The sequence below is a fragment of the Falco punctatus genome (genome assembly GCF_963210335.1).
Source record: "Falco punctatus genome assembly, chromosome: 8".
Lineage (NCBI taxonomy): Eukaryota > Metazoa > Chordata > Aves > Falconiformes > Falconidae > Falco > Falco punctatus.
The window spans coordinates 43,699,485-43,713,675 of NC_137588.1; the positions used below are offsets into that span (position 1 = coordinate 43,699,485).

At 38.1% G+C, this 14,191-nt stretch overlaps 1 protein-coding gene across 19 annotated transcripts in view; it reads right to left on the reverse strand.

The window, feature by feature from the left end:
- BAZ2B (bromodomain adjacent to zinc finger domain 2B) overlaps window positions 1-14,191 on the reverse strand; it is a 157,869-nt gene that overhangs the window by 24,287 nt on the left and 119,391 nt on the right. For 12 of the 19 annotated variants that reach the window (XM_080398660.1, XM_080398650.1, XM_080398649.1 and 9 more), the window contains 9 exons: window positions 13,932-13,997; window positions 13,141-13,206; window positions 12,413-12,457; window positions 12,132-12,164; window positions 10,883-10,948; window positions 3,769-3,909; window positions 2,840-3,094; window positions 1,857-2,071; window positions 374-448 (listed from right to left, as the gene is read on the reverse strand). In XM_080398660.1, the coding sequence (XP_080254786.1) occupies window positions 374-448; window positions 1,857-2,071; window positions 2,840-3,094; window positions 3,769-3,909; window positions 10,883-10,948; window positions 12,132-12,164; window positions 12,413-12,457; window positions 13,141-13,206; window positions 13,932-13,997 (962 nt within the window). The remainder of the gene's footprint in view (window positions 1-373; window positions 449-1,856; window positions 2,072-2,839; window positions 3,095-3,768; window positions 3,910-10,882; window positions 10,949-12,131; window positions 12,165-12,412; window positions 12,458-13,140; window positions 13,207-13,931; window positions 13,998-14,191) is intronic. The other 7 variants (XM_080398648.1, XM_080398646.1, XM_080398657.1 and 4 more) reach the window with 2 other exon arrangements.

The following is a 14,191-nucleotide window of genomic DNA, read 5'->3' on the forward strand; positions in this document are numbered from 1 at the left end:
AAACATTGGTAATTAAGGTAGGTCCAAATAAACCTTGATAATGCCAACAGCGATTTGACAGCTCCTGTAATATTCCAATAAAAAATGTCTGTACTTTCTTCCAAAGAAGACAAAATGGACTTGATTTTGCTCCAATTCTGAGGGACACCTAATCCTCTGAACCTCATGCATCTTTACCAGATTGTAAAAGACCGGTGCTGCACCAATCTAAATCCACTTCTACCTTAATTGAGCAGCTCAGTTACAATCTTCTTGGTAAACCCATAACTACCTCAGCTAATTTTGCTCTTAGAACCAGTTGCCTATATAGCAGCATATCTGAGCAAATAAAAAAGAGCAACATATTGTAACATTGAAGGAAACGAAAACTTACTTCCGAAGTTTGCCTTCAACCATCCATTTATCTCTCCTTAAGTTTGACATATAATCAATGTTTTTATCAATTTCACTGTCAAAGACAAAACAATCCATTAACTCTGAGCTTCCATTATCTTTTTCTGTCATACATTTATGTACAGATACTACATCTCAAAGAAACATGTTGGAGAAATGTTTAAAATTAAAAATAAATAATCTTAAAGCTAGGAAATTTCAATACTAGGAATGCTGATGTAGCACACTGCTGTACCTATGTCAGGCAGTCTTATTCACAGTATCATCTAAGTTTTCTTTCCATGTAACAAGCAGGTCATTCAAACAATTTGACATTTCTCTCCATAGCTGTAATTCAATTTCAAGCCTCCAGGTGTATTTGCCACAAGGCATCTAGCCCTGCACTGAAAACAGTTATCACTGGTATGTCTATGGTATTCTCACTAGGATCCATGTGATCTACAAATTAACATTCACTTTTCACTGCAGAAATTGAAGAACTAAAACAAGTGCTTCAGTACAACTGTCTGCAAGCCCACTGATGAGACGTCCCAAACTCAGTAATTCAGCAGGTCATAGTTGTTTCTATGATGAAAATACAGAAAATACTCAAGCTCTGAATAATAATTTCTACAAATATGACTTAATATATGGTCATGTGCAGTAAGATGAAGTTTCTTACTAAGATGAGTTTGATAAATACAATTGAACTCTTGCACAGTACATGCACAGCACTTGCACTGCCCACTTCTGCTAGTTTTCAGCTTTGGAAAACATAAAGCATCTCTTTCAGTCTTGCCTTACGCAACTGTGATTCACTTTTGCATCACAGTACACCAAAAGCAGCAGAACTCACAAAAGAGCATTCAATTAGGCAATGAAAGACTTTGCCATGATAAGTAAGTGGAGGTACTCAAAAGGCTGGCTTTTCTGAAGTTTGTACTGCACGTTGTTGGGCTTTAGAATGTTGTTTAACATAGGGATTGGGGGGGGTGTGTTAAATTATGAAATGCTATACATTACTGACCACAAATGAAGTATACTTTCTTGAATTACTACCACGATAAATCAGGCTTGCCACCTTAGCTTATGACCCTAGTTTAAGTATCTGGACAAAAGAGGTCTTGAAGAACAAAAGGAAAAAAGGGAAAATAGAGTACTGCAGAAGCCTTATACAACTCTTCTACATTATTCCCTAGAAGAACTGGTAAACTTCTTTGTAATCAACTTCATCTTTTACTCCAAAAGCAGCTGGAGACATTTTGGTGCAAGCTTTGAAAACAAACATACAGACCAAACATGGAAAAGTTTTACTCTTCCATCGTATCAGAAGTAGATTAAAAGCAAGAAGCAGTAACATAGCAAATTTCAGCTTTCATTATAAGAACATCAAGAACACTTCTGCAACAGAACACAGTGTATACAGTAATTCCGAACTATTTTTATAATTTGATTTTTACAGACCTGTTTGGGAAAGATCTTACCTTACTACACTTTTGCTGCACGCTAACTCATTGACAAGAAAAGCAAGTACTGATGCTTTCTGAGCTGGAGTATGTGCCTGAAAAGCTTTTGTCTTCAAGCTCTCTGTCAGCTCAGTTTGCCCACAGTGTGCCTCCATGAATATCTGCAGGATCTCAGACACATTATCCCGATTGATACCAACATTCAGTAAGTGTTCCCCAAGAATAGTTTTAGCCTAAAAAGAATAAAGATACTTCGAATAGTCACATTTTAAATACTGGTTTCCTCTGCAGGCTGTATTATTGTGTATAAAACAGTGGGGTGGTTCTGTTTGCATTTACTTAAGGACTTTAATCAGGATTTTTCTTTAAAACTATTCAGATATAAGTCTTGAATAGAGTAACAAAGTAGAACGTCTTCAACTCTTAAGTTTTTTTAAGAGCAGAGATAATTAACAAAATAGGTTAAATGAAAAAAGACACGGTCCAACTGAAACTTGATGAGTACTGTTTTGTACAATCATGTTATATAGAGTAGAAAAGAGCAATGTTAGCTTGAAAAAGGACAGTAAGAAAGAGAATCATGTATGAATCAGATTTTTGATGAAGCGACATAGACAGCGGACTGAAGAAAGAAATGGCAAGATTTACTGAGAGTATAACATGAGGGTAAGAATAGGGGGGCAGGGAGGAGAAAGGAGATAAAAGACATGGCCACAGATGCAATAGAGCCCTGCAAGAGGTCCAAATAAAAATAGGGGAGGGTAGAGAAAATGCCCAGAAATACATCACTTCTGGAAAATGGGAAGGCTGGCAGGGCACAAAGTCTTGGAATAACATTAGAACAGTGACACCACAGAGAAGAATTAGGAAAAAGAATGGAAATTCAAATCAGAGATTTGTTTTCAAAACAGAGAGTTGATGTCAAAAACATGCTATGAAGAATGCATTCATAAATATAGGGTGTTTACTATAGATTGCTTTTTCCTTCTTATTTTTTTTACCTTGTATCCTGTAACAAGTCCTGGATCACAAACTGCTGCAGAGACAAGCTTTACAAGCAAGTCTTGTACTTCTCCCATGCTGTCCCCTATGTTCAGCAAACCTTCTTGTAGAACGCTCAGGGAAGGGACATCCACATTCACTTCAAAGCCAAGAACTTTACCAAAGTTACGCAGGAACTGCACTACCATGAGACAATCTGAAAATGTGCTTCCATCAAGAACAAGGCCTGGGATGCGAGGCAAGTCTGGTAAAGGCTGAAAAGTAAAGAAAACCAATGAAAGATTCAGCAGTATATTTCAAAAGAAAACTTTTTCGATACTAGCTAGGGAATTTGGCTGGTAATTCCATATGGTAGGAGGCAAGAGATGAACAAATACTTACTTTTTGGCCAGGAGATGCTCTCAAGCTCTATTCTGAGCCAAAATACTATTAAAGGTGGTACAAAAATAATTTGGGAAACATAGGGAGGGGAATTCTGTGGAAAAGAAAGGTCTTGAACCTGAGGTAGGTCAAGTCCTGAAGGACAAGAACTAAGAACACAGAGGACTAGGAGAGTAATGTTTTTTGAAGAACAGCTTAGAATAATTGCTGAAAAAAATCATATGAGAAAAGCTTTACCTAGTGACTGTGTACTGAGACATGACGCGCATTCCTGCTGTAAAAATAACTCAAGAGTGATCAATTTTTTTGGAAGCAATCATGCAACTGCTTTTTGGGAAGCAGGCCACTTTTAAACAAAATGTGTTTAATTAACTAAATATATGCTACTTTAGTGTTTGTAGTATCTTGTATTTGTATGTATCTGAAGTATTTGACCAATCTAGACCGAAACTTGAATGCTTTGGGAGTGGCTGCAAGAACAAAAATTGTCAAAGTGGCAAAATACAGAAACAAGAGGCAAAACCTAAGTTTACATTATTATGATTACCTTCTGGTCTGCTAAGCACATATCTTCATTAGGCTTCTTTAGCTCCTTTGCCATTTCTAACTCCAATCTTCGCTGTTCCAGTTTACGTTCTTTATTTAGTCTTTTTTCATCGCGTTTCTCTTGCTTTAACCGCTCTTTTTCCTTAAATAGAATTTAAAAGGCATAAAACAAACCCCACTTATTATTCTTAAAACAGAACAATCTACAAATTTGAAAAGCGCTACTTACATAATCTTAGTAATTACCACAGCAATTAAGGAACCTGCATTGAAGTAAAGGGCAGGAGGGAACTACAGAAATAGAACAAAATAATCAAATTTGTGATCAAATCTGAGATTCACTTTTTTTTTTTTCCCCTCTCCTGCCCACATGGAAATGGGTATTGAGTATGTTTACACTGAAAGATCCTTTGGAGTAACTTTCAGAAAGATGACTGACTGAGTGAAAAATGTGGCAATGAACTGTCATACATGCAAGGCACCTGATTTTAAAGTCCCCACTTACAAACTAGTATCATCAGTACACATCCACTAAAGCAGAGATTACTCAAGAAAGCAGTGGTTGGGAGGACCTCTCTGGACAGCACATGGTTTAAAAATTCTTATAATACATAAGCTGGATACGACTAGCTTATAAATAAACACGATCAATCTTGTGAACGCACATAGCCTCTGGTCTTGAACTACCATGCGCTTAGCATGCAATCTGAGAACCCAACAGTAATTAGTATCTTATTCTGTACAACAAGAACACAGGGCCAACCAAGCGAGAAGCCAAGCATCTGCTATTTTTCTCTTCCAACACCCTCTACACTGACATCACACAGAATACTATGCTAGTTATCTCTAACCTGCTAAGACTGAATTTGGAGCTCCACTTGCCTTTCCCATCCCTGACTCCAGCGGTTCTGCTGCACGCACCCTGCGTGGATATGCTGGCCTGCCTACACAACTCATTACATACCTCTGTGCAACCAGTATCAAATGCAAAGTAGCGAATAAGAAACCATGTATGGAATCTGCCACGTGTCAGTGCTACCTCTTTAGATCACAGAAATGCATGCATATACACAAACACGTGTGCATGTGTTTGTCACAACCTAAGAACCTGACACAATGTAAAGCTGAGGACCCTACACATGCTTTTCACTTGTGGACACAGAGGGCTGAAGAACCAAGCCAAGCTGTGCATTATTCGGAATCATTCCCCCTTATTTTGTCAGTGTAAGAGGTCACTCTAGTCTCTCCATTCTACCACTACCAAATTCTGCCTAAATCAGAGAGCATGGATTACAGCATGGGCTGTAACTGTAAGTCAGGACTTGCCCGTTTTTGTAGAATGGCATTAACTGCTGACTTCGCTGTATAGTTCTGTGAGGCTCCATAACATTTTATCCTTTCATTTGATTCTATACTGAATGTTACTACACCTCTGGTGATAACTGTGGCTAAACACTATGACTGCACAGAGCAGTTGATAATGGCCTCTATTGCTACAGTCTTCGGTGGAATTTAGGCAAGATGAAGCTTGGAGCTGGGCACAAAGAACATGTTCGGTCCAGCAATCTTACACTGGTGGGAAAAAAAGCAGTCACGTACAGAACTACCCATCTGTCCAACTGCTGATATGTGGCTGTGTAAGCATCCTCTGTATTGACAATGCTGGCCCTCATATCTGCGGTGATTTCACAAGGGTCACACTGTTTATGCGTGTTTTTCTCCCTTTAACAGCACACAGCTTGTATGGAAAAATCACAACACACTAAAGCAGCACACAAAATCCTTTACTTCATTTTAATATGGAAAATACTCCCTAACTTGGTTCATTCCCTTTCATCTTAACCTATGTCAAGGTTTCAAAGCCAACTGGCATTCCCCACAACTTGTTTTTGACAACTAGAAACACTCTATGTCACAAGAAAACAAGAGAAGTACATATGGATATTTAAGTGGCAGCAAACTATTTTGCAGTTATAATTAAAAATGCAAACCTTAACCATGTTAAATTGCATGAATGTATTTAGAGATTACTTTTACTGGCTGCAAGAAACATTTACTTTTCTATTTCTATTAAGAGTAAGAATAATTACAGCACTGGGCAAGACTAAACTACCATTTAGCCTGACATCCTGATTTCCAAGAGTGGATCAGGTGCTGAGGGTACCATCTTCCTCTGCACAGAGCTGAAGAGACTATACCTGGAAAAGTGTCCAGTTTTGAGCCCTCTACCTCAAAAAGGATGTGGAGAACATGGAGAGGGTAACACTGTCTTTAAAATGGAACATTGTGGGAAAATCACCTTGAGGCGAGGAATTAAGAGAAAATTGGGTCCTAACAGAAGCATAGTATCACAGAAAGCTTTTTTAGGGTAAAATACAGCTATCACCTTCAGGATGGTTGGCATGCACAGAATCTACATCACCACAGTTCCCTAAGCAACACCTCCTGCCAGCTCAGCATATGCTGATAGGAGTGAGAGAGGATGGAGTGGAGACACCACGGCCATGCTCTGTCATGCTCCCTGCAGGAACGGGAACTCAATGGCACCACACAGCAGATAAGTTGCATAGCAGTTGTCGCATGAAGAACCCATGAGATGTCTGTGCCTGAGCAAAACCATTGTGGCAAAATTACTTTCCTCAGATGAAATAATCTCATCGTAACACTAACGCACACCTCCATCTCAAAGTTGCCTGCTTCCAAGGTACTACCACACCTCACTGGGCACACAGTACCAGTTAGTAACAACAACAGGTATGACTAGAGTCACTCAAGCTCCACTTAAATGTGATGGAAACGGACTGGTCCTGGACTGAAATAAATCTGAAGGGAGGGAATTGTTGTCTAAACTCCCAGATTACCTAACTTTGATTCAGTGTTCACAAAGTTAGGTCAAGCTGACTCACTCTCTAAAGTTATGATGAATGGACTTCTAATCAAGGCAGTCAGCCTTGGGGAGGACAAGAAACAAAGAACAGGTAGTGAAAACACCACCGTTATCTAAGTTACCCAGAAAGAAGCCTTCAAGTGAGGAAAGTTCTGGCTATGAGAGGAAACAGGATAAGGTGTTGCAGTCCACTGACATCAACAGAAAATTAGCTGAAAATAAGACAAAGATAACTGTGGTGACTGCGACCTCCAACTCAAATAGCTCCCCCCCCCTCAAAAAAAAAAAAAAAAAAAAAGGGCCAAACCCCACTTGAGGAGCATGTGTAGTTAGTAGAGGACTTCAGCATTGCTCTCTGAGGATGTGTGCTAATTTGCAATAGAAGCAAGAAACTTGCAGCCAATCCTGTGTATGGTGATGACTATGCAATGCCCTGTGAAGCATAAAAAGCAAGCAAAGGAGGGAGAAGTTAGGGAAGACTCCATTGTAACTTCTGGGATCAGTCAACGGGCTGAACCTGTCTTCTCCCTCACAGGGACACCTGTTGGGTAAGAACTTTGACTTATGCATGCTAAATAACTAACCCATGCTAGCTGTTATTTTAGTTGTATGTGATTTGCTTGTATATCATTTCAAGTTTGCTTTTGCAGACAGTCCCTATCACCAGTGAGCACAAACCTTAGTTTGTAATTTATTAATAAAGAGTGTTATTCTGTAAACTGTTAGTGTGAGTCCTTTGTGGGCGCTAGCAGTTGCCAGCAGCAGGTAACACATTTAAACAAAGTGGACAGACCTGTTGAGGTGTCCCCCTAATGCTGTTGGTGTGTTGCCCTGAACAAGTTGGTCAAATTGCCCTCCAGTGCAGTGGAACTGTTCAGTGAAGGGTCCCTGTAATGGAATGCTGACAGACTGGTCGGGTACAAGGGTCTGGGTTTTCCCAGGGTGATAAAATAGACAGATCAAACACCTGGGGTTGAGAGGATTTCCCCCACCACTACCACCTTTTCACGTGACAAACATACTTCTTTTTCTTTTTTTAAATCAGATCTAATCCTCATTTATGGCTGCTGTGGAAAAAACATCTTCAGAATATTCAGCTCTTAGTAGCTTTACTTGCACAAGTGTAACTGTCACTACTTATCAGAATGATATAGCTCCGAAACAGAGTCCTGATTTTAGTTTATCAAAATATTATCAACAAAACTGCCATTATTTTCCTTTCCAGTTTGTATTACGGGACACCACTAGGAAGATCAGAAACAACTTAATCTAATTTTTTAACAAACATTAATCACAGAACCATACAGTATCTCAAGTTGGAAGGGACCCATAATGATGATCAATTCCAACTCCCTGCTCCTTGCAGGACTACCTAAAATCAAACCATATGACTAAAAGCATCATCCAGACATCCCTTGAACTCTGACAGGCGTGGTGCCACGCTCACTTCCCTGAGAAGCCTGTTCCAGTGATCAACCACCCTCTCAGTGAAGAACCTTTTCCTCATGTCCAATCTGAACTTCTCCTGATGCAGCTTCATTTCATTCCTTCATGTCTTGTTGCCGGTCGCCAGAGAGAGATGACCAGCACCTCCCCTCCACTGCCCCCCTTGAGGAGGCTGTAGACTGCAATGAGGGCACCCCTCAGCCTTCTCCTTCTTCACTCCAAGGTGAACAAACCAAGTGACCTCAGCCACGCCTCCTAAGTCTTGCCCTCAAGACCCTTCACCATCTTAGTCATCCTCCTCTGGACACACTAATAATTAGTTTGATGTCCTTCTTACACTGAGGAGCCCAAAACTTCACACAGTACTTGAGGTGGGGCCATACCAGTGTGGAGTGGGACAGTCACCTCTCTTGACCAGCTAGCTATGTGTGCTTGGGGCACTCCAGGACACAGTTGGCTCTTCTGGCTGCCAGGGCACACTGTTGATTCATATTCAACTTGCCATCACTGGTGACGTGGTCACAGTGACCAAGACAGCCACTGATTACCACTTTGCTCTCTCTATTCACAAACAAGAATTCTAGGAGGCCACCTTTCCTAGCCGGCTTAAGAGTTAACCTGAAATTCTTCCTTGCACTAAAGTATTATTCAATTTTAATTTGTTTTGCTCTGTCATTTTCATTTAAATTTATGAACGCTGTCTAAGAGAAAGGTTTTAACAATGTATTTGACAACTAGATGCTATAATGATGGTTATTTTACTTCAATCTCTCAGCTATCTGCGTTTTATCTATAAAAGTCCCAAAATACAGAGATAAAAGTCTCAAGATACAGAGAAATATATAAAAAGTAAAATTAAAAAGTTAGCAATTACATAAATACACTGATAGTCCCTCGTTAAAAATGAAGCCAGCCTCAGAATTAACATGTAAATTAGCTTATCATGGTCTAATAAAATTTTCATCCATCACACTGTACACATCTGGTTTTATCATCATCAATGCTATTCCATCATGTACTTCTTTTTTCAGATAATCTTTTTGTAACCATCTATAATGCAACATAAACTACTGTATTATTTCAAATCAATGAAGCTGAAAATGTTGGAGTTGTTTTAGCTAGTAACAATGCATTTAGTGCAGTGTACCCTGAATAAGCAGGATATGGTACACCAGTAAGATAGGCTTCTTCCTCAAGCCACCTCAGTTATGAACATAAGCAATGTGGTCACAAATGCTTTTCAAGGCAAAGACTTTTCCCTCATTTCCTTCTGCAATATTGTAATGAAACTGAGACCTCTCAACTGATTATAAGAACAAGTTCTATTACAAAACCACTATTGCATTAGCTTAAGGGCAGGGAACCTTCAGCATCTGTCATATGATAGTATGGCGAGGAGTAAAATTTAACTAGTTAAAGGCCTGATTAATCAACTCAATGAAAATATTTTGATGGATTTGGGGTTAGGCTGTGCCAATACAGACTGCAAGTGTTTCTTGAATATTTTTCCTCCCTTTAAATAAAGTATCTAGAGTTCCTTAACTTTTAAGCAAAGTAATCATTTGGATTGTGAAGAACATTTCCATTCTGCAGTACTTTATAAGAAACAGTTTAATTCAGTTGCCCAACAAACACCCAATTTAATAGCACAGAATGTGTATTTGATCTTTAACATTAACTCATAATAAGCAAATGTTATTAGGTCCTCTTGTGATATACTAGATTTATATAAATGAAAGCAGTCACCAGAGTAAGAAGCATTCAGCACACACTGTAAGGAAAAAGGCAGCTATTTTGAAAACAGTCGTCTTTTCAGAAACAAAACAGATTTTAAAAAAATCTAGGTATTTAGATGATCAGCACCAGAAGAAGCCTGAAAATTTGGAAAGTGACACCAAGCAGGTTTTTGTCACCAGGTCAACGTCACATCAGATCAATGTGTTCAAAAAAGAAAACAAACTGAATAACTAGATTCAGAGATGGACAAAGTAAAATGATTGTACACAAAAAGAAATACACGCATTTAGGACTTTATACTTCTCTTATCTCTTGGTTCAGAATTTGTAACATATATATTTAGTAAATCAAAACAAGAAATTAAGCATCTACTTTCTGTAGTGCAGCAGTACCTTCTACTGAAGGAGAAAAAACAAAATTATTAAGGCATAATAATTCTATTTGCTTGGTTTCATTGGGGTCCAAATCTAGAATCGTCTACAAAACCCCCAAGTTCTAGGAAGCCTGGACTGGAATAAGATGTGTATTTTTACCCCTGGATAACTACTGAGGAAAACCTGTTCAGCAAGTCTGATGAGTCAGTATGATGAAGTCCTTACACACATGAACAATGTGAAGAAAAGTAAACAAAATTTCCTTTCCAGAAAATCCCAAGGACTCTGAAGAGGGTATGTAATTATTGGCTTCTTGCTCAGAATCACTGAGGATGTAAGGGACCCTCTTTGAGATCATCCAGTCCCCAACGCCATGTGTGACCTGTCCCTGCCATCGTCTCCCCCCCAGACAGTATCAGCTACAGCAGACTGATATCCACAACCTAACAGGCCAACCTGTGCCAGTGTTCAATCATCACCCTCCAAGTAATCAAGTTTTTCTCAAGTTTAAACAGAATTTCCTGTATTTCAATTTGTGCCTGTTGCTTCTTGTCCTGCCACTGCCATGTACCCAAATTAAATTATACATACAGGTACATCAAAGACACTGCTTTTCTATATATCTACAGAATGAAAGCATGAAAATGTCAAACTTTAAGGTTAATACTCACTTCTGCTTTCTTACGTGCTTCCATGGCTTTCATAAGCATCATGTGTTGTCTTCTCCTTTCTCGTTCCTGTTGAAGCAGGTGAGATTAGAGCAACACTAATCCATGTTTTCAAATGAGTAAAAAAGCTGAGTAACGAATTTAGCATTAATAGACAAGTCACAGTAAATACTAAATATAGGACAAGAATGGCCAAGTCTGTGCATGTTTAGTTCAGGTTTAGAAAGCAAATACAAGAACAATCAAAAGCAAAAAGGTAAAGCAATGAACATGGAGACAGTGTAAAAAAGAAGCATACAGATTTACTTATGGTCAGTTGTGATGCTCCTTCATAAGCTGGCAGAACAAAAAGCATAATGGTTGGCTGGAACAGGTCAGTTACCTTACATCTGCTATTATGGAACTTGCAATTTACTTCTTCAGTAGCCAATTCACCAGAAATTTTAAAGTGGTCATTTTCAAAAACTGCAAATACTAGTATTTTTATAACCAAGCAACAAATTAATATGATTAATTTTCTCAGCAGTAGATCTGTTTTAATCAAGCTACTGGTGGCGCATATACATATGCAATGACACTTGCATTTACTGATGCCTGTCCCTCAATAAATTATGCTGGTAACTTCAAATACATTAAGGAGCTGTATTCTAGAGCATTAAGTATGGGAGCTTTGCCTTAAAAAATGCAGAGTAAATACTGGCCCCAATAAAGGCTATGGGAACTTTACCACCTAATTCAGTGAGGCTAGGATTACATTCTAATGTTTCACTGTGTACTTGTAAAATTATGTATTTACCACTGACTGAAAGCTAATTTCCTCAGTACCTTACAAACTTAGGAAGATATCATCCTGACTTCTAAAACAGGTTAATTCAAATTGTATTTAAACTGTCTGGATTCACCCCCAGTGAATGGGACAAGACTTGCAAAAATTATCCAAGTGACTACCTATGAATTTTGTATCAATTAATCTCTGATTTTATACAGTAGTCCAATTTCTATTAGGACATCAGTAACAGATTTCTGGTTAAAAAACTCATTTATTGCCATGTTCAATTTATACACATGTTCAAGATGTCTTTTTTTTTTCCTGAACAGACAAGACAAGCAGATGTATGCAATGCACTGTGCTGTAAAGCCATGCAGCAGTATGTAATATGACAGCAGCCAGTGCTACATTTTATGCATTGCTATGACAACCATATCACAACCAAATCACAATGCGGTGTTAGATGTACAAAAATAAACATACCCATACCATATCTAGTCTATGCCTCTCCAACTCCTGGTAGAAAGAGTTGGCACAACATTATGAAACAGAAATCACAAAGTCATAAAACCACTTTATTATCCCCCAAAAGACCCCAATACCAAAGCAAAGCAACAAATCATAACGTGAAAGAAAATCTGTGCAGGAATCAAACTCAGAAATTTAAAAAGGGCGTATTTTGAAGATTTCCCCCACCCCCACCCCCACCATATAGCTTAAGTGATACGCATTCTGGCTATTTGGTCAACTGAACGTATACCAACCTGGTGCTTCAGAAGAACAGCTTGCTGCCTTCGCATCTCTTTCTCCTTAAACAAAAAGCCAAAGATGTATTTAAAGTATTTATCAAAAATTACTTACCAAGCTACACGTTTTTGCCACACTAAAACAGCACATCAAATTAAGTTCTTACTTCCCCACCCCCCACAAACTGACCACAGAGAAGTACACATAGTGTACGTAACAGCAGATGTATGCTTTGGGAGGAGTTCCATGTTACAACACACCAAGACCACCAGAGCAGTAACAGAAGTACATATACAAATATTGGAAAACCCAGTTTATAAGAGTTCTGCAGTCTTGTATTACACACAGCCTAGAAAAGACTACGCTTGTTGAGAAACAACAAAGTGTTTGGATACAGTGTGCTTAAAAGAATATTGTGAATAATGTTGTTACTGCCACAAGCATTTTAAGTCTAAGTGTCATATAAAAAAAACTCAAGGTAATGGCACACAAAAAATTACTGTCTCCCTATATAGTCATGTGTGTACATATAAACGTACATGCGTGTGTTTGTGTATGCCACACAAACTTCGCTCTGTGTATGCTTCATGTATTTATATAAACATATGTACGCATGTTAATCATATGCCATCTCTATTTACAGTTCATTACCAATGAATAATCTCCCAAATTTACTAGTTTTATATATCAACATATATTATGCGCAATAACACAGCTCTTGGTTTTGGAGCTCCTCTAAACTAACCTTTATTCGTTTTTCGGCCTCCAATAATTTGGCATTTGCTGCTTCTTCCTTCTTTTTCTTTTTTGCCTGTGCATGCAAAACAGGTCACACAACAGCACCATCACAACCTGAAAATTATCTGACTAGGAATAAAGTTACGTGCCTTCAGAAATTCAAAACATCATCACATATCATGTACACCCCAACAGATTTCTTCCCCAGCTTGCATAATCAATCAATTCAAAATTCATTCACTTTTTAAAAATTAAGCCAGAATTTCAAGTCCCACTCAAAACTGCTTCCCCTGGCTATTACAACTAAGAAAGTATACACATAAACAATAAAAGCGAAGAGATTACCATTAATTTTTCCATGCACAGAGACTTGAAAACTAGCAAACTTTCTATACCAGCAAACTAGTATAGTATACCAGTATATTCTAACATACATATAAATGTAGTATGTTAAATCCACTGTACTTCACACAGACCAGAGCATGATACTGCTTTAATATCCTATTATGGCAAACTTGCTTTCTAACAAAGGAAAGCTATGCTGTTAACTTCAGCAAATACAAGACTATTTGTGTAGGAAGCTGGGAACTTAAGTGAACGTTTCCAAGATGTGGGTCACAGTTAAAATAAATGTTTTTAAAAAAAATATTTTAAGACACATTTTTTAAATAGCTTTTGGAAGTCCAAGCTGTTAGAGGCGTTGCATTTAGTAACATTCCTAACTGCATGTGTGGCTATTAAAATACAACATTATTTAAAATGGCAACACAAAAATTATATTTAAGCTATTATTTTTACCTCTAAAATTTGCTGAGCTCGAAGTTCTTTCTCCATTCTGATTTGCTGGATTCGTTTAATTTTTTCCTACAAGCGGAAGAAAGTTATTTAAAAAAAAATAATTATGAGAAAGTAAATTTACTTTTACATTTCAAAAAAATGGCCACGTTTATACACCTGTATTTCTTGTTATTAAGTCTCACACTCATTGTAGTCAATTGCTCCCATGTAACAATGTACGTTTATAATTTTTACTAGCATTGGAAGACGCCTGTACTATC